The sequence below is a fragment of the Symphalangus syndactylus genome, chromosome 5, assembly GCF_028878055.3.
Source record: "Symphalangus syndactylus isolate Jambi chromosome 5, NHGRI_mSymSyn1-v2.1_pri, whole genome shotgun sequence".
Taxonomy (NCBI): domain Eukaryota; kingdom Metazoa; phylum Chordata; class Mammalia; order Primates; family Hylobatidae; genus Symphalangus; species Symphalangus syndactylus.
Genome location: NC_072427.2, coordinates 16,068,321 through 16,095,914, shown reverse-complemented (window position 1 = coordinate 16,095,914; position 27,594 = coordinate 16,068,321). Strand labels below are relative to the sequence as shown.

Below are 27,594 nucleotides of genomic sequence, written 5' to 3'. Positions count from 1 at the left end.
GCACTTCCATTGACATGGAGAAGACCATGTCCCCTGTGGCCCCCACTAAAAGTGTGACCCCCTGCCTCCCAAATAAATAAATCATTCGGTTTCTGAAAAGTGTTTGGTAAAATGTGCTAGACTTATAAATAGAATAATACAATTTGTAAAGTGAACTTAAAAGCTTAAGAATGAAATAACTTTTTACTTTGTAGGCTTAATGAATGAAACCCTTGCCCATTTTTCTACAGGGGTGTTTTGTTCTTACAGGTTTTCAAGTATCTTTAATAGTTTGAAGGAAGAGTGAATACACTGAAAATAGCTGGAGCAAAACATCTGGAGTCAGGCTATGATTTGGCATGCTAAATCATGCTGAACTTGGCCCATGATCTTGAAGCAAGTAATAGAAAAAAAATTTTAAAAGAGAAACACAATTGCATTTGCACTTTAGAGAGAACACCCTGATAACTGTGAGGATCTGGTTGGCAGAAGGGAGACTACAGTGTAATCACAACGGGGATGGAGACAAAAGTAGACACCTCAGAAATAAACACAGATTGGATGTAGGGCGTGAGGCAAGGAGCCTAGGGTATTCCCACTGGGAATTGAGTACTTCTGTGAATAGAGAATATAGCAGGAGCAGGGTCAGTATTTGACACGTGGGATTTAAAATGTCTGCCCTATACACAGATGAAAGTGTTCATTAGCTGAAAATACTGAGGGACTTCCAGACGATCTGGTCTGGTGATACATATCGAGGGGTCCTCAGCAGTTATAGGACAGTGTAGAAAGATTACTGAGTGGGCAAAGAATAAACGGAAGAGGGCTGGGCGCGGTGGCTCACACCTGTAATCTCAGCACTTTGGGAGGCAGAGGCGGGTGGATTACCTGAGGTCAGGAGTTCGAGACCAGCCTGACCAACATGGTGAAACCCCGTGTCTACTAAAAATACAAAAAAAGTAGTTGGGTGTGGTGGCGGGCACCTGTAATCCCAGCTACTTGGGAGGCTGAGGCAGGAGAGTCGCTTGAACCCGGGAGGCGGAGGTTGCAGTGAGCCGAGATCGCGCCACTGCACTCCATCCTGAGCGACTGAGCAAGACTCTGTCTCAAAAAAAAAAAAAAGGCCGGGCGCGGTAGCTCACGCCTGTAATCCCAGCACTTTGGGAGGCCGAGGCGGGCGGATCACGAGGTCAGGAGATCGAGACCATCCTGGCTAACACGGTGAAACCCCGTCTCTACTAAAAATACAAAAAATTAGCCAGGCGCGGTGGCGGGTGCCTGTAGTCCCAGCTACTCGGGAGGCTGAGGCAGGAGAATGGCGCGAACCCGGGAGGCGGAGCTTGCAGTGAGCCTAGATCGCACCACTGCACACCAGCCTGGGCGACAGAGCGAGACTCCGTCTCAAAAAAAAATAAAATAAAATAAAAGAAAGAAAGAAAGAAAAGAAAAAAGAATAAACAGAAGAGGGCTGCGGACGGAATACCGTTGAATACCAATATCTGAAGGGCAAGCCACAAGGTGCAGGGGGCAGAGGCATACCTGATACGGGAAAAGAGTTATTTAAAAAAGAACTTGCAAAGAACAATGTCAAGGGATCTAAACGTAGGGAGTTTGGCCAGAGTTCGGCTTTAGCATCCGCATCTCAAATACCTGGGTACCTGGGTAATCTGGTGACTGCTGCCGAATTTAAGAGGACTGAGGCCAGGTTGCCAAACTGCGGAGAGTGGAGTTGGAGGGCTTTCATGGCAGTTTGGGGCCTGCTTGTGTCCAACAAGACACCCTCGGTCACCTCAAAGGGTGCTTTCTCCAAGTATTGGTGCAGAGGTTAGCTGGGCCGGCAAGAGAAGGGAGATGACCTACTATTTTGATTTCAGGCAGCAGACACCGGCAGCCTTTCAGTTAGAGTTGCGGATAGGGCAGTGGCCCTAGGGGCGGGGCTATAAACCTGGGCGGTCATTCCCGGCAGGGCAAGCTTAGCGTGAGCGCGATTGGAGGATGGGCTCTACCTTCTTCCTTCCGCCTACGGAGACCGTAGCGGGATGCAGGGCGGGGCCGGGCTGAGGGGGCGGAGTTGGGGGCGGGGCATGGTGACTCTGGCCCCGCCTCTTTCCGGCCGCTCAGGGCGGTGTGCTGGGGCGGTGCCGCTGGGGCGGGGCCTGCGGGGTGGGGCTGACGGCATGGGGCGGGGCCTCGGGGACCCCGGCAAGCCCGCGCACTTGGCAGGAGCTGTAGCTGCCGCCGTCGGCGCCTCCAAGGTTTCACGGCTTCCTCAGCAGAGACTCGGGCTCGGCCGCCATGTCCGCCGCAGACGAGGTTGACGGGCTGGGCGTGGCCCGGCCGCACTATGGCTGTGAGTGCGGGGCTCCGCGGCGCGGGGGCTTCGGGCTGGGCTAATTGCAGACGAGGCGCGATTTTCCTGGGGGCTCGGCCGGGCGGGTGGGGCAGGGCGGCTGCCGGCAGCTCGGACCCGGAAGAGCTGCCCCGGTGGGGCAGCGGGCGGCGGGCGGGGAGGCCCCTGGTGCGCGCCCCTCGGGGTCCGAGGCGGCGGAGAGGACCCCCGAGGCCTCCCGCCTTAGCTGGGGCCGCGGTAGGGGGAGCCCCACCCAGCGCCTCTCGCCGCCCAGGCTCGACCGAGATTGGGGAAGACGGCCTAGAGTGAGGTGGCAGGATGACCGCGCAGGGCGTGTCCCGGGGATTGGGGTCTGGGTACGCGGGCTCTGCCCGTTTCGTGGAAGGGCGCTGCCCTAGTGTTGCCTGCGGGGTAGACCCAAGGGATAGACCAGGGTCCAGACCTGTCCGGCCCCAGGCTAGCTAAGAGGTGCCGTCCTGGGCAAGTCACTTCAGTTTTCTCGGGCTTAGTTCCCTCCTCAAGATTTCAAAAGTAAAATAGTAATTAAAAAAAAAAAAAAAGAAAATCCTCTGACTTCCTCATTTTCTGTTGTCGGCCCTGGACGTCATTGAACTGCAGGCAGGATTGGCTAAAGGAGGACCCTTTGGGATTTTGAGGTTTTCGGTTTTAGTTTATATTCTGGGAATAATGTTCTTTTTGAAAGGATCAACATTTCACGCATCAACAGTTATATGTGAGGTATTGTGCCACGTTTGTGAAATTAAAGATGAGTAAGATCAGGCCCTGCCTCCAAAGAGCGTTTTAATCAGAGTCAAACAGGTGTGCAAGCTAATGATTATAAGGTGCAATAACGATAAAAGATGCTGAACTTACTAGCCATACACAGTAATGTAGGCAAGGAGAAGGGGCCTGGGGAAGACAATCTGAGCATGGGAGGTGACTTTTTTTTTTTTTTTTTGAGACTGAGTCTTGCTCTGTCGCCCAGCCTGGAGTGCAGTGGTGCAATCTCAGCTCACTGCAAACTCCACCTCCCAGGTTCAAGCGATTCTCCTGCCTCAGTCTCCCGAGTAGCTGGGACTACAGGCGTCAGCCACCACACTGGCTAATTTTTGTGTTTTTAGTAGAGACGGGGTTTCACCAATGTTGGTCAGGCTGGTCTCAAACTCCTGATCTCAAATGATCCCCATGCCTCTGTCGCCCAGGCTGGAGTGCAGTGGCGCGATCTCGGCTCACTGCAACCTCCGCCTCCCGGGTTCACGCCATTCTCCTGCCTCAGCCTCTCCGAGTAGCTGGGACTACAGGCGCCCGCCACCACGCCCGGCTAATTTTTTGTATTTTTAGTAGAGACGGGGTTTCACCGTGGTCTCGATCTCCTGACCTCGTGATCCGCCCGCCTCGGCCTCCCAAAGTGCTGGGATTACAAGCGTGAGCCACCGCGCCCGGCCCAGCCTGAAGGTGACATTTGAACAGAGCCTTGAAGAATGCTGTGTAGAAAGTTTGACAGGTTGCCAGGCATAGTGGCTCCTGCGTGTAATCCCAGCACTTTGGGAGTCCGAGGTGAGAGGATTGTTTGAGGCCTCGAGTTTGAGACCAGCCTGGGCAGCATAGCGAGACTCCATCTCTAAAAAAAAAAACAAAAATAATTAGCCAGGCGTGGTGTTCCATGCCTGTAGTCCCAGCTGCTCGGGGCTGAGGTCGGAGGATCATTTGAGCCCAGAAAGTCGAGGCTGCAATAAGCCATGATTGTGCTACTGCACTCCAGCCTTAGTGACAGAACAAGACCCTGTCTCAAAAGAAAAAAAAAAAGTTTGATAGGGCATGTGGAACAAGAGACAGGACTTGAGGGAAGAGCATGAACAAAGGTATTGAAAGTAGAGGGATACTGTGTTGGGAACTGAGTGGCGTGGACTGCACAGTGGTGGGAGGAAGGGAAGAGGAGAGTTTCCAAAAATAGTTGGGACCAGACTGGGAAAGGCCTTGAATGCCTTCCCAAGGAGTTAGGAATTTATTCCATACCTGGTGCCCATGAAGGAAGCAGATTGCTTCAAAGTTAAGCTCAGGCTTTGGAGACAGACTCTCCAGGTTTGGATTCAGGCCCTGACACTTATTTGCCATGGGGCTAGGCTCACCCAGCCTCAATTTCCTCATCTGTAAAATAGGAGTGATAATCACAGGATTGTTGTGGGGTTTCAGTGAGAGAATGCGTGTAAAATGCTTAGTACAATTACTGCCACTTATTTCTCAATAACTGCTGGCTTTGGTCATTAATAAAAGAGAGAAACAACATTATCAGATCTGTATTTAGAAGGAGTTCTGGCAGATAGGGACAGATTAGGGCCAAAATCTCAAGACAGTATTTTTCAAGATTACACTGAAACTTAGTACATATTTATATTATCATACATTTTTAAAAAGGTCAAGATGAGTATAGTTGAAACCACATAGTTCTTTTTTTATTTTTTTATTTTTTTTATTTTTTATTTTTTGAGACGGAGTCTCGCTCTGTCGCCCAGGCTGGAGTGCAGTGGCCCAATCTCGGCTCACTGCAAGCTCCGCCTCCCGGGTTCAAGCCATTCTCCTGCCTCAGCCTCTCCGAGTAGGTGGGACTACAGGCGCCCGCCACCACGCTCGGCTAATTTTTTTGTATTTTTAGTAGAGACGGGATTTCACCGTGGTCTCGATCTCCTGACCTCGTGATCCGCCTGCCTCGGCCTCCCAAAGTGCTGGGATTACAAGCGTGAGCCACCGTGCCCGGCCATAGTTCTTTTTTTAGGAAAGTCATTGTAGTACACCGGGCTAGCTACACACTCATTAGTTACCCTGACTTTCTAGGTGAGTAGCAGGAAATTGATTCTGTGTCAATCTTTTATCACTCAGGAAGGCTACAGATCCTGGTATTTACATTCTTTTTTTTATGTTTTAGCTGTCCTGGATAATGAAAGACTTACTGCAGAGGAGATGGATGAAAGGAGACGTCAGAACGTGGCTTATGAGTACCTTTGTCATTTGGAAGAAGCAAAGAGGTAAAGATTGGCTAGCTGGAGAGAAGATTAAGAGAAGGGAACTGATGATAGTGTGAATACAAATAAAGATTTCTTTGAGGCTGAGCACAGTGGTCCATGCCTGTAATCCCAGCACGTTGCGAGGCTGAGGTGGGGGGGATCACTTGAACCCAGCTGTTTAAGACCAGATTGGGCAACATAGTGAGACCCCATCTCTACAAAAAAATTTAAAAAATTAGCCAGGCATGGTGGTGCCAGTAGTCCCAGCTACTCAGGAGCCTGAGGAGGGAGGATCACTTGAGTCCAGGAGGTCGAGGCAGCAGTGAGCCATGTTCTCACCACTGTGCTGTAGCCTGGGTGACAAAACTCCTGTTTTTGATGGGGGGAAAAAGATTGATTTGAGTATGTTATAGATGTAACTGGGAAGCTGGTGGTTGAGGGAATAAGTATAGGTAGGGTATTTATTTATGGCAATAAGTAGCCTTGATGACAGTTTATCATGAATCACTGTGATGGGCATTTAAGTTTACTGAACAATTTTCCAGGTTTGTATTGTTCAGTTTTATGCTTATTGTGCATGTTTTGGGCATTACCAGCTGTGGGGTGGGAATAGCATTTTTAGGGTTTGAAGTTACTGGCTTTAATGTTTCACTTATTCTTCATGAATTTTGATTTATATATGAATTGAGTCTCCTCCTCCTATGACCTGTGGAGTGGGTGCTTGGTTTGGGAGGCTTAGAGTGTAGTGCTGTTGGTGTAGGTCCATCTGTTTGGCAATATTCAGAGGCAGCATCCTCTGCATTCTTGGTGAAGTGAATGTAAAGCTGCTGTTTTCCTTTTTCTGATGCCCCACAACCTTGTGGTCTTAATTTTAGAGTGTCATTTTGTTATCAGTGATTCATTTCATTTGTTCTGGTGATTGTGTTCTTTTGCAGACTCCCAGGGTAGATGTAATTATAGATCATGTATTCTGTAAGTGAGCTTAGGTGGAAAAGGCAAGTGAGGGATAATGAAATATTTGCAATTAACATTTAATAAAAAGGGTGTTTGAAGTGGTGCTAATAAACAAGTGTGTGTGTATGTGTGTGTTTTAATTCTGAAAATCTTAAAATGCTACAGGAAAGTCCAGAGAACAGTACAACAAACATCATTGTGTTCCAGAACTAACATGTTAACATTTGAGATATTTCCCTTTCCTCTAAAAACAAAACAAAACCAACATCACTACATTTAAAGTCTCTTTTGTGCCCCTTTGGTCCCATTCTTCCTTCTCCTGGGGCAAACACTAACCTGTATTTTGCATGCCCTCTTGTATCTAGGCTTCTTTTCTGAGCTTAAAACTTCAGGAAACTGGAGCTTGGGTTTCAGTGATGACTTAAGTGAGGAGGATAACACTTGTCTTTCTAAATAATAGAAGATGACATAGCAAGACATGCTATATCGCTAGAAAAGGGGGCATTTTCTCATATGAAGTTTATAAGAAAACAAAAATTGTAAAATCTCTGCCATTTAAATTGTGGATTTCTAGGTTTGGAAGGTCAAAGAATTTGAAAGATGCAGCTGTTCTAAGAGACCATCTTGTGCTCTGTGGAGCTTTGGTGATTCCACTGAGGTGACCTGGGGGTGAGAGGGAAGAGCCTTAACACACCTTCCTTCCCCCATCCAGAGTAGCTCTGCATTTGTTTTACTGTTGAATTTCTTGAATAAAATTCACTTTTTACAGAGGGTGTTTTGGCTAACGCCTCTCCTCCCCCAAACACTACCACTAATCTAGTTCAACTGCTAATCTAGTTCAGCCATCTCATTTAATGAAGAAACTGAAGCCTGAGTTTTTTGGTCTACTTGTAGTTTTCTTCATTGAAGAATAGTTTCCATCTTTTTTTTTTTTTTTTTTGTGCAGTCTCGCTCTGTTGCCCAGGCTGGAGTGCAGTGGTGCGATCTTGGCTCACTGCGACCTCCACCTCTCGGGTTCAAGCGATTCTTCTGCCTCAGCCTCCTCAGTAGCTGTAATTACAGGCATCCGCCACTACACCTGGCTAATTTTTGTATTTTTAGTAGAGACTGGGTTTCACCATAATGGCCAGGCTGGTCTCAAACTCCTGACCTCAGGTGATCCACCCGCCTCAGCCTCCCAAAGTGCTGGGATTACAAATGTGAGTCACTGCGCCTGGCCTCATCATTTTTTTAACTATGGTTGTTAACCAGGTGTGTGCATTAGAATCACCTGGGGAACTTAAAAAAAAAAAAAATACAGCTATCTGGGCCTTACCATAGAGATTGTGGTTCAGTAGGTCTGGGTGGGAGATCCGGACACATATATAGTAGTCCCTTGGTATCTGTGGGGGTTTGGTTCCAGGACACCTGCAGATACCAGAATCCACAGTTGCTCAACTTCCTTATATAAAATGGCATACTATTTGCATATAACCTTAGCATATTGCATAATATATACTTTAAAACATCTCTAGATTACTTATCATACCTGATCCAATGTAAATGCTACATAAATAGTTGTTACACTGTATTGTTTTATTTGTATCTTTCTTTATTTTTTTCTATTTTTGATCCATAGTTTGTTGAATCCATGGATGCAGAACCCATGGATAAGGAGGGCCGACTGTATTTTAAATGTCTCTAGTGATTCCGATGGTCCTTCCTTGCCCCCCGCTCCTCCCCCTGTTGAGAAACAAGATTTAAAACTCTGCCTTTTGCTGGGATATCATGGCCTTAGTAAAATGTTACACTTCATCATATTTTCTTTGTCAGGTGCTGCATTAGCAAGGCATTTTATTTTCAGCTACTCTAGAGCATCTTTTTTTCTGTCAGATGTTTTTTTCCAGTATAGGAAAGTAGCCCATTTCCTTTAAAGACCACCCAGGGGGCATGATCCCCTGGGGTGTTTTTTAGTTGAGTTCTTTTACATACTTAAGAAGTAACTGGCTGGGCACGGTGGCTCACGCCTGTAGTCCCAGCACTTTGGGAAGCTGAGGCGGGCGGATCACCTGGAGGTCAGGAGTTCGAGACCAGCCTGACCAACATGGAGAAACCCCTGTCTCTACTAAAAATACAAAATTAGCTGGGCGTGGTGGCGGGTGCCTGTAATCCCAGCTACTCGGGAGGCTGAGGCAGGAGAATTGCTTGAACCTGGGAGGCAGAGGTTGCAGTAAGCTGAGATAGTGCCATTGCACTCCAGCCTGGGCATCAAGAGTGAAACTCTGTCTCAAAAAAAAGAAAAAAAAAAAAAAAGGCAGTGGAGACATTTGTGATGATCTTCAGGTTTTTTTTTTTTTTTTTTTAAGGGAGGGCATAATAGTGTCATATTACCCTAGCACACCCTGCCCATTGGCCTGGCATCATGGAAAGGTGCCTGGTCTATTTTATGGAGGCAATCATAAAACTGGGTGTGGTGATTTTTGTTGTTGTTTAAGGCTTTGATTTTTAAAAATCAAGGTTGGAAGCACCTATTTAGATTGTAAACTAGAGAGGACAAAGGAAAGAAGCCTGGGAATGTTATGGTGAGAAAAGAGGACTAGAATCCCTGTCAGCCACCTATGTGGCTGCTGCCACCCCTAAAAAGTGTTGTGAGTGCACCAAGGACAAATGGCATGCTCTTCGTTATTAGTTAGCTATTAACCTCTTCCAGTTCTTTCTCCTATCTTGGTGAGCCGGGCTGTATCTTGTGTGTTCCTAGGGCCCCTCTTTCCCCTCTAGCACTAGGCCTAGTTTGCCTTTTTGGTTTGGTTCCATCCTGTTTCCTTCATAACCTCCACCCCTCCCAAATTAGAGGAGCCCCAATATCTGGGATTTACAGTAACTCTAAGGCCAGGAATAAAGATCATAGAGATCGGAGGGAGAAAAGGTTCCCCTCTTCAGTTCTATTTATAATACCTCTACTCCTCCTACTAAAAGCTCCACCTTTTAGTACAGTGGCCCCATTGTGTATCTTAGGGCACTCACTCCATTTTCTCCTCTGCCTGTAACAGAGCTCTTTCTTGGGAAAAGAGAGGAGTGTGTAGAGAGTGAATATGACTGTGTAGAGGCAGTGAGTGTAGTAAGAGAGTATAAGTGTAGAGAGATGAGTTTTCTCTGGCTGTGGGTTTGTGTTTCCCTGAAAGGTTAAGTGGGAAAATTTAGGGGTGATTCCTATAAATGAGCACTGGGAGTGGTTGAGAAATAGAAAATGTAGAGATTTCTGCTTTTCTTCGTTGTTTGGAGAGCAGCTTCAATATTGAAATTAAGCCACTGTTCTAATGAGATATCACCTAACGATTCAAGGCTTTTTGCTAAGGGCTGCACAATAGATCAAGGATACATCTTAAATTAGTATTTATGCTTAAATCGAAGCTTATTCTTATCCTTTTTCCTGTTCTTGTTGAGTTTTACATTTGTTTAGGCTAAGGAGCAGTTGTATAGGAGCGATGAATACCATTTCACTCAGTTGAAGGAGGTAACATTTAAATATGTGAGGTATGTTCAGTGCTTAGGTCTTGGACAGGAGGAAGTAATAGATCAGAATAAGGTTCAGGTGAAAAAAACCAAGAAGAGAACATGTCAGGCAGGACAGAACAGGGAAGTCTGCAAGTGAGAAGAAAGTATGATTAGTACTGGAAATGGAAGAAAATTCAGCTAGGTTAAAGGTCACAGGAAGAAGGTTAATTCCAGCATTCTCTGAGTTTCAGACAATTCCTGGTTTGCGCTTTTAAGTCTGTCATGGGCCACCTTTCTGCTGCTGAGTGCCTGTACCCCGGCTCAAGAAGTAGGGCACACCCCTCTTGTAGAAGGGAAAGTAGGAACACTGGCTGGTTGGAGACTGTCAGCAACTCCACGGTGATAAGTCGAGCGTAGCACTAAGTAGAAGTATGTCACTTTCTGTAATTTAGAGGAATTGAAAAGGTATCTTGGGAAGAAATTAGTTCTTGGGAACAAAGTATTTTTTGTGCATATGTTTTTACTGTTGACATAGAGCATTTTCTGGGATGGGCTCTTCAGATCTCCTCTCCCTGTAAGTGATATCAGAATTCCATGAACATTGGGATATGTCCAGGCTGGTACCCTGTGATCATGAAAATAGAAGTTAACACATTTAAGAAGCAAGAAAACAAAATGGGTAGGTGAAGTGACTAGGAAGAATATCATGCCCAGCACTTCTAGAATTCTCAAAATGAGGACCATCACTTAAATGTTGAGGGGGATCATTTTTAGGATGGTGACCCAAGCTCTCTTTGTACAGATGAGAAGTCTAGTTATCTCATGAGACCCAGTGTGACTAAGGGACCATAGCATGTAGCTGCGTAATGGCGTGGTGGCACTAGGAGCTGATCCATTCATTTATTTATAATTACCAAGGGGAAGTATGGGGTGAGATTTATTCTTAACTTTTAAAATGGTGACATAGACTATTTTAAGAAGAAACCTCCATTCTTTTTTTGGATATTAATTTAGTGCAACGGCCTTGGACAGGCTCCACTATAAGAAGTGGGTTGCATTTAAAAGTGTATTTATTGAAAGTGGTTGAAGCTGAGTGCTTTTCTGTATTGTAACACTGTTGCAAATGGAGAGTATTCATTCCTAATGTGGCTGCCGAAAGCTTTTTACCCTACCATGTAGCTGAAAATTTAGCAAAAAAAAATTTTTTTTTTTTTTTTTTTTTTTTGGAGACAGAGTCTCGCTCTGTTGCCCAGGCTGGAGTGCAGTGGTGCGATCTGGGCTCACTGCAACCTCTGCCTCCCGGGTTCAAACGATTCTCCTTCTTCAACCTCCCGGGTAGCTGGGATTACAGGTGCCCACCACCATGCCTGGCTAATTTTTGTATTTTTAGTAGAGATGGGGTTTGACCATATTGGCCAGGCTGGTCTCGAACTCCTGACCTCAAGTGATCCACCCGCCTCGGCCTCCCAAAGTGCTGGGATTATAGACGTGAGCCACTGCACCCAGCCTAGCAAAATTTAAAATTAAGAAATGTCAAGAGTGAACTAGTTAGTACCCATTATTATTACTAAGAAAAGTCATGTGACTCTATATTCTCATAGTACGAATAATTAAGTAAAATAGAAATTCGGAAGTATGAATAAAATTTCTTTGAAAATCTTGAATGTTGAGATATCTTGATGCAGTGAAAAGAATCAGAATTTCTGTTTTAGCAGGTGTGAGTTCTGATTCTGGTTTTGCAAGTTGCTTAACCTCAGGGAGTGAGCCCAAATTTGTCCTTTGCAGAATGGGAACACTATGCATCTTACAGAGTTGCTGTGATGGTTAATTGCTTGGCACAGTGAAATACAGTAGGCACTCAATAAACTTTTTTTTTTTTTTTTTGAGACGGAGTCTTGCTCTGTCGCCCAGGCTGGAGTGCAGTGGTACAGTCTCGGCTCGCTGCAACCTCCACCTCCCGGGTTCTCGCCATTCTCCTTCCTCAGTCTCCCTAGTAGCTGGGACTACAGGCGCCCGCCACCACGCCTGCCTAATTTTTTATATTTTTAGTAGAGATGGGGTTTCACTGTGTTAGCCAGGATGGTCTCGATATCCTGACCTCGTGATCCACCTGCCTCGGCCTCCCAAAGTGCTGGGATTACAGGTGTGAGCCACCGCGCCCGGCCTGCACTCAACAAACTTTTATCCAAGCACCTGGATAAAGGATATCCTGAATTTTTTCTTTTCTTTCTTTTTTTTTTTTTTTTTTTTGAGACGGAGTCTCTTGTCGCCCAGGCTGGAGTGCAGTGGCACTATCTTGGCTCACTGTAACCTCCGCCTTCTGGGTTCAAGCGATTCTCCTGCCTCAGCCTCCCAAGTAGCTGGGATTACAGGTGCCTACCACCATACCCAGCTAATTTTTGTATTTTTTAGTGGAGACGGATATTTCACCATGTTGGCCAGGCTGGTCTCGAACTCCTGACCTCAGGTGATCCACCCGCCTTGGCCTCCTAAAGTGCTGGGATTACAGGCATGAGCCACTGTGCCCGGCCTCCTGAATTTTCACATTAAATCTGCAAAAGGATAAGCAGATTTAATGTGAAGATGACAGGAATTTTCTGCTCACTTTCAAGGTCCCAAGGTCGGTAGCCCTAGTTTTTTCATTTCAGACCTTAGCTTTTGTCTGAAGGAAAACACTAGAAACAGAGGATACTTCTAGGGAGTGGAATGGGGGTAGAGGGTGTGAGACGTCCTTTTTACTTAATACTGTACTATATATTTAAAATGCTTTTTACAGTGATAATTTTATAATAAAGGAAAAGGGATTAAGTAAAAGGAAAAACTGTGTATAATTTTTAGATATAATCACAAATTCAGATTTTTAAGTTACTACACAGATGTTCCTCGATTTAGGAAGGGGTTATATCCCAATAAACCCATTGAAAGTTGAAAATATTGTAAGTCAAAATGCATTTAATACACCTAACCTACTGAATATCATAGCCCAGTCCACCTTAATTGTGCTGAGAATACTGATGTTAGCTTACAGCTGGGCAAAATTATCTAGCACAAAGCCTATATTACAATAAAGTATTGAGTATCTTGGCTTGGCGCGGTGGCTCACACGTGTTATCTCAGCACTTTGGGAGGCCAAGGCAGGCGGATCACTTGATGCCAGGAGTTCGAGACTAGCCTGGCCAACATGGTGAAACCTCATCTGTACTAAAAATACAAAAAACATTAGCTGGGTATGGTGGCGTGTGCGTGTAATCCCAGCTACTCTGGAAGCTGAGGCACGAGAATCACTGGAACTGGGAGGTGGAGGTTGCAGTGAGCCGAGATCACGCCACTGTGCTGCAGCCTGGGTGATAGAACCAGACATCGTCTCAAAAAAAAAAAAAAAAAAAGTGAATATAGGAAATTTTCCTTGAAAGAATAAAGATACTCCTACCTCAGCTTCTCAAGTACTTGGGACTATAGGCCCACTTCACCTCACCTAACTAATTAAAAAAAATTTTTTTTTTTTTGTAGAGATGGGGTTTCTCTATGTTGCCAGGCTGGTATTCATCTCCTGCGGCTCAAGCCATCCTTCTGCTAAAGTGCTGGGATACAGGCGTGAGCAGCCACACCTGGCCTGGACTGTCTTAATTTACTATTTTCAGTGGCCATCTAATGTTCATAATTTATTTAGGTTTATTCCTGTTTAAAGTTCTATCGCTTTGATTGCTGGAGAGTTTAAACATTTTCTTACATATTTGTTTATCAGCATTATTTTCTTATGCAAATTTTGTTTTTGTTATGTGCCTGGCTTCTAGGGTCATGATGTTAACTTTTGTGAGCTCTTTTATAACATGGACTTGACTTTCTCTCGTATTTGCTACAAACATTTTCCCTTGATGTTTCATTGTATTTGTTTTCTTCATTGTAGTTTTAAATTTTATTGAGTTTAAATGTCAGTCTTTCAATTTGTAATTTCTTCTATCAACTCGAAGTCTAGATAGTTTAATTTCTCTAAAACCTTGCCAAAATTTTCAGTTTAATAATCTGTTGGCTTACTTTTTATATATTTGTAGAGATGGGGTCTTGTTATGTTGATTGTAAGGGGAACTTATCTCGAACTTCTGGCCTTAAGTGATCCTCCTGCCTCAGCCTCCCAAAGTGGTGGAATTACAGGCCTCTAATATCGTTTAAAAACCAGCTGTTTTATTACCTATTAGCAATTGATCTCTATTTTGTCAAATATTATATATTTCTGGTTCTGGACTTTTAAATTATGGTGAACCATATTTCATTTTTTTGAGAAAAATATATATGACTTTGTTTACTCATACTTCTTATTATTGAGAAACAACTTCTGAAGCTAACTTAATTTTATCTCTATGACAAGTAACTTGATTTTTTTTTTCCTTTTTTTGTGACTTGAAATTTTTAGAATTGTTGTTCCTTGAGGTATAAACATTTCCCTAACAGTTAACATGTTAGGGTTGCTATTGGCTTAGCAATTTTGTCTGTAATGTGGAGACTCTTCTTGGTTTATAATGTCTCGTTTGTTTATTTTAGCTCTAGGAAATTGTCCATTATGCTTGTAATGATTAGTTAGATCTACGTAGTCTATTTTATGACTCTTCTTCATTTTATTTATGTTAAATAAGCGTTCTAGATATGTGTCTCACATACATCTTTTGTTGCACCGACTTGATTTTCTACAGTCTTGATATTTTTTCCTTGGTTCTGTTAATGGTAGTTGCTTTGTCCTATTGTAGTTTATATTTTTAATTAAGTCCTTTTCTGTCTCCATTCTTGTTAATAGCTTAAATGATCTCTTTTTAGTTCATGAAGAAGAGTGTGGCACAAAAGATCCTTTCAAGGTGAAAAAAAGGAGCAGGTAGCCAAGAGAGTTGGGTTACATAGTTTACCACTTCCCCTTATAATCAATAGGTGTTGAAATAGATGTGACCATGAAAAACCAGTGTTAATCGGGCAGCTGAGTGTATGGATTGTCCACCAGTCAAGGTTGGGGAAAAAATCTGGCTGGGCTAAGTGTGGCCCGTTAGTTTGACCTCATTTGGCATGTATTTCTTCTGGTCTTACAGATCAGAGCAACTTTTTTATATATTTTAATGTCCCTAATGACAAAATAGTAAAAATACATTTGAGGACCCAAGTTGGCATGTTGTAGGAATTTCATTTTCCAGCTTAGTATGGTGACCTGCCTCTGATTGCTGTACAATCCCTTCTGCTTCACAGTGTCACATCTGGGGATACCAGTTGGTAGTGGAACCTGTTTTGAACATTTTTAAGCCTTGTGGTATCTGATGGACTCTTGGTTGTTTCTAGCTGGTGCTAAATAAACTCCTTGACAAGAAGTATTTGTGTAAGAAAGCGCTGGTAGGCAAAGTGAGAACATCCGGAAGTGATTCATATTACTGTGGTTGTTTGCTTAATTCAGGACTTGGTTGCCTAGAGACCGTATCTTTGAGCTAGCTGAGTGAAGTGCCAGTGGAACCTGGAGGGCCTGTGGCCTACCGGATCAAATCAGGGCTCTGCTCCTTCATTTTTCTCCTGAAGTTTCCTAGTAATCTGATTGATCTCTGTGGTTTGACAGTGTGTGAATTTAAAAAATCTTAAACATATAAATGTTTAAGAAAGATCTGGTTAATGGTTTATTTTGAAGAGTAAGAGTTTACTTGCTTAAGTTTGAATGTTGGGTTAAAATTTTTTTTAAAAATAGTTGTATGTTGGGAAGAATTAGTTAATAAGGCATTTTATTCTAGAAACCTCAGTACTTTAAGGCAGCTAAAGGAAAGCCAAAATAATCCCCCAAAACAAAAAACCAAACACCTGCAATTTGCGAGGCAGTCATAATCTAAAATATTTTCTGTCTGTCCCAAAGTGTATTCCCCTTGCCTCTCCCCGCTCCCTCATTGTCATGATCAGTACCGTTTATTGCATACTTTGTACGTGCAAGGCACTGTGCTAAGCACTTTATATGCTTTATCTAATTAGCCATTCTTGAAGCCCTGTGAGGTGCTTATTATCTACATTTAACAGATAAGAAAGCAAAGCTCAGAGAGGTTAACTCATTCATCTAATAAGTGGTTGATCCAGATTTCAGGTTTGACAAGGACTCTGACGTCCTTTCTCTTAACTGCCATGTTAGTCTGCTGCTGCTATACTTCTGGTTCTAAAAATAATGACAACGGTAGGAACTACTGTTAATTAAGCGGGATGATGATGAAATTTACATATAACATTATTGTGAGATAGGCATTATTTTTATTTTAAAGAGGGAAAAAAATAAAGTTGATAACACTTTTCCCAAGGTAATATATTGGAATTCAAGCCCAGGTTTGTGACACCAAAGCTGGTGCTCTTAACTTCTGCAGACGCTGAAGTGGCAACGTTTAAGTCCAACGTCTTTAACTGGTGCCCAGAGACATTAAGTAACTTCTGTAGTTTTCAAGTCAGTGAGGGAACTCCATCAGTTTCCTGCCACTTATTTTGGAGTCTCTTCCACCTGCCACCTGAGGGAAAGTCTCCAGTTGTCTTATGTATTTTTGTGTCTAACTAGCTTGTTGGACCCTTCCTAATTGCTTCTCTTCTTCATAACCTGGTATCTGCTTTGGATTCGTCTTAGAAAGGTGTTCCTTCCTACCACTTTCTTGTTTTAAGAGTTACCTCATACAGACAGGAGTGGCAAATTGGATTGGAAATTGCCTTGGATCACTTGGCAAGAACTGTATTTTTGGGGTTGTGGGAGGAGGAGAGGCCTGTCTAAAAGCTCTATTTCTTCTTTACTCAGAATACCTTCCTGTTGACTCATTGGAAATCATAACAAAAAGCAGAAGGAACATTGGAGAGGCAGCTGCCAGCCCAGGGCTTGGCTTCTGCTGGGGCAGCTGTTTGGGGATTGAGACACACTGGGCTCTAAAAACTGTGAGGTTTCTGCAGCAGAAGGAAATAGTATTACTCTGATAGGTATTTATTCATAAGGTTAAAAAGCGTCAGACTATTGCTTGGGATTATTGATGAGCAACATAAGAAACTAAAAATATTTTCTCGAATAGAATTAACTGGTGATCCTAAAAACAGAATGAACTGAGAAATACAAGAGGGAATGGGGTAAAATTAGAAAAGGAAAAGTTGAAAAGAAGAGAAAAAAAAAAACTTACAATCATTAAAAATAGGAAAAATATAACATTTAAATAGAAAAAGTCTCACAGATATGCAGTGGGCATTAATCAGCAGGTCATTTTACTATAAATAACATACATCTTAGATGACCTTTAAAACAGCTAAAAGTAAACAAAATTTGTCGTTTATTTAATTGACTATTATAACAAAATGTTTTTTGGGGCTGGGCCCTGTGATTCACACCAGTAATCCCAACACTTATGGAGGCCGAGGAGGGAGGATAGCATCAGGCCAGGAGTTCATGACCAGCCTGGGCAACATATTGAGACCCTGTCTCTACAAAATATAAGAAATAAAAAAAAGCCAAACGTGGTGGCACACACCTGTAGTTCCAGCAACTCGGGAGGCTGAGGTGGGAGGGAGGATCACTTGAGCCCAAGAGTTCGAGGCTGCAGCAAGCTACGATCACACCGCTGCACAAAAATGTCTTCCCTGAAGACATGCTGTGTCATTAGTTTGGGCAATACCGTTTCATAATTGATAGTTTGAAAAGGTAGTGTTTGACAATGGCTTGACTTTTGGGGTTTTCCTTAAAAATTTGAGAATCCCCATAGAAATGTTTTTTAGATAGATTTGGTCTTAATTTAAAATTTTTAAATTTGAAACGTTTTTTTTCTTAGACATAGTAATACACAGACATGATACATAATTCAGAGACTATGCAAGTGTATAACACTGAAAAAAGTCTGTATCCTTAGTCTTCTTTCTCTAGCTATTCAGTTATTTTCCCCACATGGAACTGCTATCATGATTGTGTCTCTTTCCAGAGATATTCTGTGCGAGTAAATACAAATCACTTTGATTTGTTTAGAAGTGGTAGCACACTGTACATTTTGCTTTGCATCTTTTTGTTGTTGTTTTTTGAGATGGAGTCTTGCTCTGTTGCCCAGGCTGGAGTGCAGTGGTATGATCTCGGCTCATTACAACCTCCACCTCCGGGGTTCAAGCGATTGTCCCACCTCTGCCTCCCAAGTAGATGGGACTACAGGCATCCGCCATCAGGCCTGGCTAATTTTTGTTATTTTTAGTAGAGACAGGGTTTCACCATGTTGGCCAGGCTGGTCTTGAACTCCTGACCTCAGGTCATCTGCCCGCCTTGGCCTCCCTAAGTGTTGGGATTACAGGCATGAGCCACCGTTTTGCTTTGCATCTTAAGATTCATTCCATATGAGGGAATGTGGAATGAAGTACCTCTTTTTTTCCTTCACAGTTCCTTAGTTTTCAGTTTTGGAGTTAACCTGTCAATGGATGTTTTCTCCTCAGCTTTTGCTGTTATAACATGTGCTGTGGTTAGTCACTTTGTAGGTATGCCATTGTGCATGTATGAGTATTCTTGCAGGATAAATTTCTAAAAGTGTAATTTCTGGGTCAAAGGGAATATGCATATTTAGTTCTCAAAAATATTGCCAATTTGCTCTCCTAAGAGGTTGTACCAGTTTACACATCTGCCTGTCAATAAGGTACATATAAGAAGGTTGTTTCCCCTTTAATTTTACCAACCCAGAGTATTACAGATTTTTTATATTTGCCAGTTTCATAGGTGAACATGGTATTTCATTGTAGTTACATTTTTGGATTATCTAATTATGAGTGAAGATGAGCATCTTTAGATGTGTTTAAAAGCCATTTGTATGTTCTTTTCTGTGAACTGTTTTGGCAGAATCCTTTGCTCATTTTTCTATTGGATTATTCATGTTTTTCTTATTCATTGGTAAGAGCTCTTTATATATTGGTAAGAGCTCTTTATATATTGAGGAAATTGGCTCATTGTATACCATGGGTGTTATAAATATTCATTCCACTTTGTCCTTTAATTTTTTTTTTTTTTTTTTTTTTTGAGAAAGTCTCATTCTGTTGCCCAGCCTGGCGTGCAGTGGCACGATCTGGGCCAGGTTCAAGTGATTCTTGTGCCTCATCCTCCCGAGGAACTGGGATTACAGGCGCATACCACCACACTCGGAATTTTTGTATTTTTTAGTAGAGACAGGTCTTTGCCATGTTGGCCAGGCTGGTCTCGAACTCCTGATCTTGGGTGATCCACCCGCCTCGACCTCCCAAAGTGCTGGGATTACAGGCATGAGCCACCTCACCTGGCCATTGTCCTTTAAGTTTTGACTTTGTATTTCAAATAAAGTTTTAAAACATATTTGAACTTACTAATATTTTACTTTTAGCTTTTGAATTTTTTGCATGATTTTTAAAGAGTCCTTATCTATACTCAGATTATATAAAAACATTCTCCCATGTTTTCCTCTAGTATGTTTAGGATGTAAAGTGTTTTAATATTTAACTCTTTGATCCATTTGGAATTTATTTTGGTGTGAGGAGTAAGATAGAGATCCTGCTTTTCTGACTTTTGGATCGTATTTTACATTTCGAGTCTTAGCAGTGTCTTAGGAAATGTGCTCTGGAGGGTGTCTTGTGCTCTAGTTTATGAACTGATATCTTAATTTTTTTCAGAACAAAGCAGCTTCAGCTGTTGAGCCTTTTGAAACATATGGCTTAACTATCCTTTTAGGGAATTTGGTTAGGATTTTCCAGAGTGCTTTCAAGCAAGTTATATTGTAATGCTAAACAGATTAATAGTGTGTAGTAAAGTTGGCATTGAGAAAACAGGTTTTGTATTAACAGCTTTGACATAAAGACTGAAGAGATGACTAGACTTGCCAAACTAACATAATTTATTCTTTGTGTTAAAGGAGAGTGCAAATTTGGAGTTTGAAAAACTGTGTGGCTGACTTTCTAGATCAGTATTTTTGAGGTATATTGTGCTGTGACATTAAAGAAAGGGTTTAGTGGTGAAATAAGTTTCAGAAATACTGAGTTAAACCAAGCCAAATATTATTTAAGTGGCAAATTACTTGGAATCTTTATCATGGACTTGTAAATTCTGAGTCTCCAAGGCAAAGGATAGTGTATGCAATATTCCTCAAACCTACTTTATCAATAGTGTTCCAGGTTTTTTTTTTGTTTTTTTTTCTGGTTTGCGAACACTTTTTTTTTCTCAGAATTATGGATTTGAGGGACTATTTTTTCTTTCTTTTACTTTATTTTTTATTTTTGGACTCTAAGCCTTTCTTCAGAGACTATTTCAAATAAGAATTTGGGAGATGTTCATGGTCACTTCTCAGCTATTTTGTGTTTTATGATAGTTTGTTTACATTCTCCATTGAGTTATCCTGTTCTTGGCTTATAGAGCTTAAATTAAAGCCATAATTGTACCAATTGGATAGGTATAATTGCTCAGTGATCTTTAAGGCATTGTGAAGGACGGGAGTGTGGTTTTCAAAAACGAGGGGTGCAAATGTACTAATTATTAAAAAGGAAAAGATAAATATCACAAACTCTGGTCTAGTAAACTAGTTTCTGACAAAACATTAGACCAGAAAAATTCCAGAGCACATTGTCAGATGGATAACTTATGAACACTTAGCGAGAAAAGTGATGCTTGGGAGCCAACATGGGCTCCCTAAAAAAAGCCCTGTCACGTTAACATCATTTCCTTTTGGACAAGGTCACCAGATTGGTGAATCAGAGAAAAACACACGCCTGGCAATTTTTTGTATTTTTAGTAGAGACGGGGTTTCACCGTGTTAGCCAGGATAGTCTCCATCTCCTGACCTGGTGATCCACCCGCCTCGGCCTCCCAAAGTGCTGGGATTACAGGCGTGAGCCGCCGTTCCCGGCCAGGGTTTGTTTTTGGGTGGTGAAAGTATTCTGGAATTAGATAGTGATGATGGTTGCACAACATTGTGAATATTCTAAAAGCAACTGAATTGTATATTTAAAATGAGTTTACATTACGAATCATATCTCAGCAAAAAGAGCTGCAGATTTTTAGTTCAGAGAAAGCACTTTTAGGGCATGTTATTTGTAAACATTTTTATTGGGACTTACTAGGGCATCAGTGATGTGTCAATGAAGTTTGGATTTTACTTGTTTCTGGAAAGATAGTTAATACATTGTAAGACACATTTTGCTTTCAATATACCGTGAATCTAATAATGAAATTCAGTAGTAATAAGTGTGATGTCCTACACTGGAGTTCAAAAAGTGTATAGGATAAGGGAGAGAAGTAGCGTTAGTGGGAAATGAAAACAAAATGAAAGAAACCTAAGAAGTTCATTAACTCATTAGTAGACACATGGTATATGCAGCCAAGTAAAAGATGGTTCCACTGTCCTCTGAACTAATCAGAGGCTTCTAGAAATTGGTTTTTAGTTCTGGAGGCCATACTTTAAGATGGATCTCGTAGTCTAGAGCAAGGATGTTAGATTTGTGGTAGGTTATTTTATACCCACAGCAAGCACTGCTGATAGATCAGAATCCTTTCCAACATAGAAGCTGAGGAACCACTCCCAATCAGTGGGTGTTGGTCGTCCATTAGTTGAGACTTGGTTATTGCTCCAGGATGAGAGCATGTTTGATGAGCCTGACCAGGATGATAAAGGGTCTACCAATTATGTTGTATGAAGAATAATTGAGAATACTGAGGCTATATAACATGGAAACAAGATTTAGAAGAAATATAAAATCAGAATCTCAGAAGCTCAACCCTTCATCCAGTTTAGGAATTCAGTCAACTGTTACATTAACATTTTACCGACTTTACTAAAAAAATTCCTGAGAGATGGGAGGGGGGTTCATTTTGTCAGATGTGGTGCCATGGGAACAGAACTAGACAATGGAAATCTGCTTAATAGGAGGATAATTTCTTACATAACAGTAAGAAATTTCCAAACAGTGTCTGAGCTGCTTTGGGAAAACCCATGTTGCAGATTTTCAGGCTTAGACTGTGTAACAGTTTAATGGAAGACTGTTATTTTCTAACCTAAGTATTTTCTCTTGTTATTTAAAAACAATTTTTATTTCATTTCCTGTGTTATTAAAAACTATTTTTATTTTGAATGACTTGATACTATTCCATTGCTCATTTTTTCTAACATGGCTAAGAAGTTGGGAAAATTTCTCCAATAAAATAATTACTTTAAAGCAAGTAAAACACATTTTTAGCTCCTCCATTGTTCAGGACACTCTGGGAGAACTGAAGAAGATGCAAAAGTATAAAACAGTCCTGCCCTTAGGTTACGGATTAATTGAACAGACAGGGTATAAACATTTGAAAAGTTACCCAACATCAGAGAATGAGAGGTCTCACTGTCACAAGGCAATATGTAATTGCTGAGGAAATGATGCAAGTAGTTAATGTGTGAGAGTTTAGACAGGGAAAGATTATTTTATGGCTGGGTTTTGCAAGATCAGCTGACGTTGTATGGTCAGGCATTTCCCTTTCACGGGAAAGCATAACACTATGTATACTTGTCTTGCTCTCTGTGCTCCTTTATAGTTGAAGCTCTTTCCACTTCGTGGTACCCAATGGCACCTCGCACCACAGTGCTTTTTACAAAGTAGGTGCTTGGGGATATTGTTAAGTTGAATGAGTACAGAGTTGTGTGGGATGTGGGGGTTGTGGTAAGAAAAAGAATTTCAGTGTTACGGTGATAAGAGCTTGGGGTAATTTTCTGTTTTTGTTTTTGTTTTTCTTTTATTATTTGGTTATAATTGAGACCAGGAGTAATACGGTCCCTAAGCAAGAGAGAAAGAACAGTGTGTGTCTTTCAGTAGAGTCTTTCTAATTTATTCAAAGATAAATTAGAAAAGGATTCCACCCTTATGTACATAAATAACTATTAGGCAGTAAAGAGACATAAAGTGCCATAAGAAAGTTTAGAGGAAGTTTGGAACGAGAAGAGATTATTTCTGATGGTAGGTCATGAAAAGGTTCGTGGAGGAGAGGTGACTTTTGAAGGTAACATTTGAATTGGCAGGGATGGGTATGGCTGATCACCTAAAAGTTATACTATACCTTTTATCTTTGTGGGCATCCTTGTCTCTACCTTCCTGCATCATGGCTTGATGACATCTATTTTCTCTCAAAACTGCTTCACATTTTGGCCCTAACAAATTTACCCCATCTCATTTAACATGCTGTCTCTTAAAAAATTAATTAATTATTTTTTCGAGAAAGGGTCTTGCTCTCTTGCCTGGGTTGGAGTGCAGTGGTACAATCATAGCCCATGGCAGCCGGGAACTCTTGGGCTCCAGCCATCCCCAGACCTCAGCCTTGTGAGTAGCTGGGACTGCAGATGCATGCCACCATGCTGGCTTAACATGCCATCTTGACCTCTTTCCCTGTAGCAGTGGGAAAAACATATTTTTCTCCTAACACTTAACCTTCCATCTGCGATCTAGATCCTATCCCTTCTTGTCTTCTAAGGTTCTTATTCCAATATTATTATTATTATTATTATTTTTTTTTTTTTTTTTTTTTTTTTGAGACGGAGTCTTGCTCTGTCGCCCAGGCTGGAGTGCAGTGGCGCAATCTCGGCTCACTGCAAGCTCCACCTCCCGGATTCACGCCATTCTCCTGCCTCAGCCTCTCTGAGTAGCTGGGACTACAGGCGCCCGCCACCACGCCCGGCTAATTTTTTTTTGTATTTTTGGTAGAGACGGGGTTTCACTGTGGTCTCGATCTCCTGACCTCGTGATCCACCCGCCTCGGCCTCCCAAAGTGCTGGGATTACAAGCGTGAGCCACCGCGCCCGGCCTTCCAATATTATTTTCCCAACTATAACTTGCACTTTTTTTCCTGCTGGTTCTTTCTCTTTAGCACATGAACATCCTCACCCATTCAAGATATACTTCATTAATCCTAGACACCCTGATTGTTGTCCCCTCTTTGTTCTTTTAAGGAAAATTTCCTATATTCACTTTTTTTTTTTTTTTTTTAAGATAAGTTCTGGCTGTATCACTCAGGCTGGAGTGCAGTGGCACGATCTCGGCTCATTGCAACCTCCACCTCCTGGGTTCAAGTGATTCTCCTGCCTCGGCCTCCTGAGTAGCTGAGATTTTGGGTGCCTGCCACAACACCCAGCTAATTTTTGTATTTTTAGTAGAGATGGGGTCTTACCATGTTGGCCAGGCTGGTCTCGAACTCCTGACTCCCAAAGTGCTGGGATTACAGACGTGAGCCACTGCACCAGGCCTTAATTTTTACATTTTTTTGTAGAAACGGGTTTCACTGGGTTGCCCAGCCTGGCCTCGAACTCATGAGCTCAAGTGTTCCACTCACCTCGGCTTCCCAAAGTGCTGGGATTGCAAGTGTGAGCCACCGTGCCCTGCCCCTATATTCACTTCCTTGTCTTAACTCATTTGGATGTAATTCCTGTGCCTTCCTTTTCCCCGTTGAAATTTCTCTTGCTCAGTCCCACCAACAGTGTAAAAGTGTTCCTATTTCTCCACATCCTCTCCAGCACTTGTTGTTTCCTGACTTTTTAATGATTGTCATTCTAACTGGTGTGAGATGGCATCTCATTGTGGTTTTGATTTGCATTTCTCTGATGGCCAGTGATGATGAGCATTTTGTCATGTGTCTGTTGGCTGCATAAATGTCTTCTTTTGAGAAGTGTCTGTTCATATCCTTCGCCCACTTTTTGATAGGGTTGTTTGTTTTTTTCTTGTAAATATGTTTGAGTTCTTTGTAGATTCTGGATATTAGCCCTTTGTCAGATGAGTGGATTGCAAAAATTTTCTCCCATTCTGTAGGTTGCCTGTTCAATGTGATGGTAGTTTCTTTTGCTGTGCAGAAGCTCTTTAGTTTAATTAGATCCCATTTCTCAATTTTGTCTTTTGTTGACATTGCTTTTGGTGTTTTAGACATGAAGTCCTTGCCCTGAATGTATTGCCTAGTTCAACCATTGTGGAAGACAGTGTGGCGATTCCTCAAGGATCTAGAACTAGAAATCCCATTTGACCCAGCTATCCCATTACTGGGTATATACCCAAAGGATTATAAATCATGCTGCTATAAAGGCACATGCACACGTATGTTTATTGCAGCACTATTCACAATAGCAAAGACTTGGAACCAACCCAAATGTCCATCAATGATAGACTGGATTAAGAGAATGTGGCACATATACACCATGGAATACTATGCAGCCATAAAAAAGGATGAGTTCATGTCCTTTGTAGGGAAACGGATGAAGCTGGAAACCATCATTCTCAGCAAACTATTGCAAGGACAGAAAACCAAACACTGCATGTTCTCACTCATAGGTGGGAATTGAACAATGAGAACATTTGAACACAGGAAGGGGAACATCACACACCCAGGCCTGTCGTGAGGTAGGGGGAGTGGGGAGGGACAGCATTAGGAGATACACCTAATGCTAAATGACGAGTTAATGGGTGCAGCGCACCAACATGGCACATGTATACATACGTAACAAACCTGCATGTTGTGCACATGTACCCTAGAACTTAAAGTATAATGAAAAAGTAAAAAGAAAAAACATCCCCAAGATCCCCTCAAAAAAAAAAAGAAAAAGAAATTTCTCTTGCTCATATCACCAATGGCCTAATTGCTATGTCCCATGGAAATTTTTCTAGTACTTAATCTCTGCAGCGTATGTCACTCTTGCCTGTTCACTTCATGGAGTTTTCTTCCTTTTAATTGGGTATCTTTTTAATACTTTTTGAATTTCGAACTGTGTATTGAAGTATTGACCTGTGTAAAAAATATATTGCCTATCTAAGAAAATCAGTTAGCACTCCTCTGGGAAACTCACTTGGCCATCCATCCTTACCCCAGGTCTAAGTTAGATGTTCCTCTCTCATGTATCTTTATTATAACTTTTCTCTTCCCTAATGCACTGTTAGCCTTAGAAGGCAAGTACTATGTTCTTTCTTTCTTTCTTTCTTTTCTTTTTTTTTTTGGAGACAGGGTCTCACTCTGTTACCCAGGCTGGAATGCAGTGGTGCGATCTGGGCTCACTGCAGCCACAACACCCCTAGGCTCAGGTGATCCTCCTTGTCTCAGCCTCCCAAAGTGCTGGGATTATAGGCCTGAGCCACCTCACCTGGCAGTACTATGTTCTTAATGTATATCATAGTTAACCCCCCCTCTTATTTTCTTACTAAATAATAGGTGTGAAAATTAAATTCTTGACATATATGGCTCTAGCAGAGGATTGCTTTTACAAAGAAATAGGTACCTGTCTTCTACTTTGTAGAGGACTCTTTTTTTTGAGACGGAGTCTTACTCTGTCGCCCAGGCTGGAGTGCAGTGGCACAATCTTGGCTCACTGCAAGCTCCGCCTCCCGGGTTCACGCCATTCTCCGGCCTCAGCCTCCCGAGTAGCTGGGACTACAGGCGCCCGCCACCATGCCCGGCTAATTTTTTTTGTATTTTTAGTAGAGACGGGGTTTCACCATGTTGTCCAGGATGGTCTCGATCTCCTGACCTTGTGATCCACCCACCTCGGCCTCCCAAAGTGCTGGGATTACAGGCGTGAGCCACCGCGCCCAGCTGAGGACCCTTACCTGTTTTTTTCTTCTCAAGAGCTGCTCACAGGTTAATGATTAGGCTGTAGTTTCTGAGACTTAGCTATCATCTAGATTTAACTCAGTTTTGGAATTTCATTTCATTTCATTTAAGATTAAAAGGTCTTTCATGCTCCATAATAAGTGGTAAACTAGGGAGGGATGGATAGATAGACAGCTGACCATGGTAATGTTTCACCAGACTCTGGATCTGAAGACTTGATCAAGGAGTAAGTAATCTATTAGCCGAGACTTAAACAAACAAACAAACAAAAAGCTTTATTGGAGTTTAATACACATCCCACAAAATCCACTTGTTTTTTAATGTACAATTCAATAATATTTAGTAAATTTACTGAGTTGTGCAACCCATCACTATGATCTAGTTTCCATTGCTCCAGTAAGACCAGGGACTCTATTGAAGTAAAACAATTAGACAGGTAATTTTGACAAGTAGACTTGACCCACTCTATCTAATTATGCTAAGAATGAAGTAATTTGCTCAGGGGTCTGTATTAGATATAAATACACACAGAAGTTAAGTATGTAACTTGAAGCAAAAACATTTCCCTGCTTTTCACTTATTCCTATAGCTTTTCAGATTGGCCTAATTTATACTCAAGTTTCCTTTAAAACAGATGCTATCAAGATTTCTCATTTTGCTTCTATGGTTTGGAAAACAAGCCTTTTTGGTTCGTTGGCTGGATTACTGCAGTACTTTCTTTAGTGTCTCCTCACTTCTCTCTAGCCCCTTCTCCTAATGTACAACTGCTCAGAATGGTCTTTTGAATTAAATCTTATTCTTTAGTTCCTGTGTAAATCCTTCCAAGGGTCTGCACATTCTCTGCCCTTGGCCTGACGTATTCTCCCTTATCACCACATACCACAAGTCTTTCAAGACCTATAAAATCAATACCATTTTCTCTGAAGTCATCTTGATTCCCCTCTTTCTGCATATGGTGAAGAATGCTTTATGGAATACTCTGCATTCCTTTCTCTCAAGACTTAGATTTACCATTACCATATGGAAATTTCTAGGCTGTTTCCAATGCCTAGGTGGTGCTCAGAAGTGTTAGTGGTTTAGTAGAATCCTAATTGTGGAGAAAGACAGCCAAATTTGGGAGGTTTTTAGCATAGAGTAACCCTGGCATTTGGGGATATTTGCTGTGCAAGATGGGTGTGGTACCAGAGGAGCTGTTCTGGAGGAACTGAATCTCAATGGCTTGAAGTGGTCAGTTCCGGCATTGGTATGTTCCCCTTCTGTATTGCACAGAGCTG

General features: G+C 42.1%; 1 protein-coding gene across 1 annotated transcript in view; it reads left to right on the top strand.

The window, feature by feature from the left end:
• The first annotated feature begins 2,113 nt into the window (after positions 1 to 2,113).
• Positions 2,114 to 27,594, top strand: part of IQGAP1 (IQ motif containing GTPase activating protein 1) — a 113,523-nt gene continuing 88,042 nt past the window's right edge. Inside the window, exons 1-2 of the mRNA XM_055277198.2 lie at positions 2,114 to 2,329; positions 5,253 to 5,352. Of these exons, the coding sequence (XP_055133173.1) occupies positions 2,275 to 2,329; positions 5,253 to 5,352 (155 nt within the window). The 5' untranslated portion in view covers positions 2,114 to 2,274. The remainder of the gene's footprint in view (positions 2,330 to 5,252; positions 5,353 to 27,594) is intronic.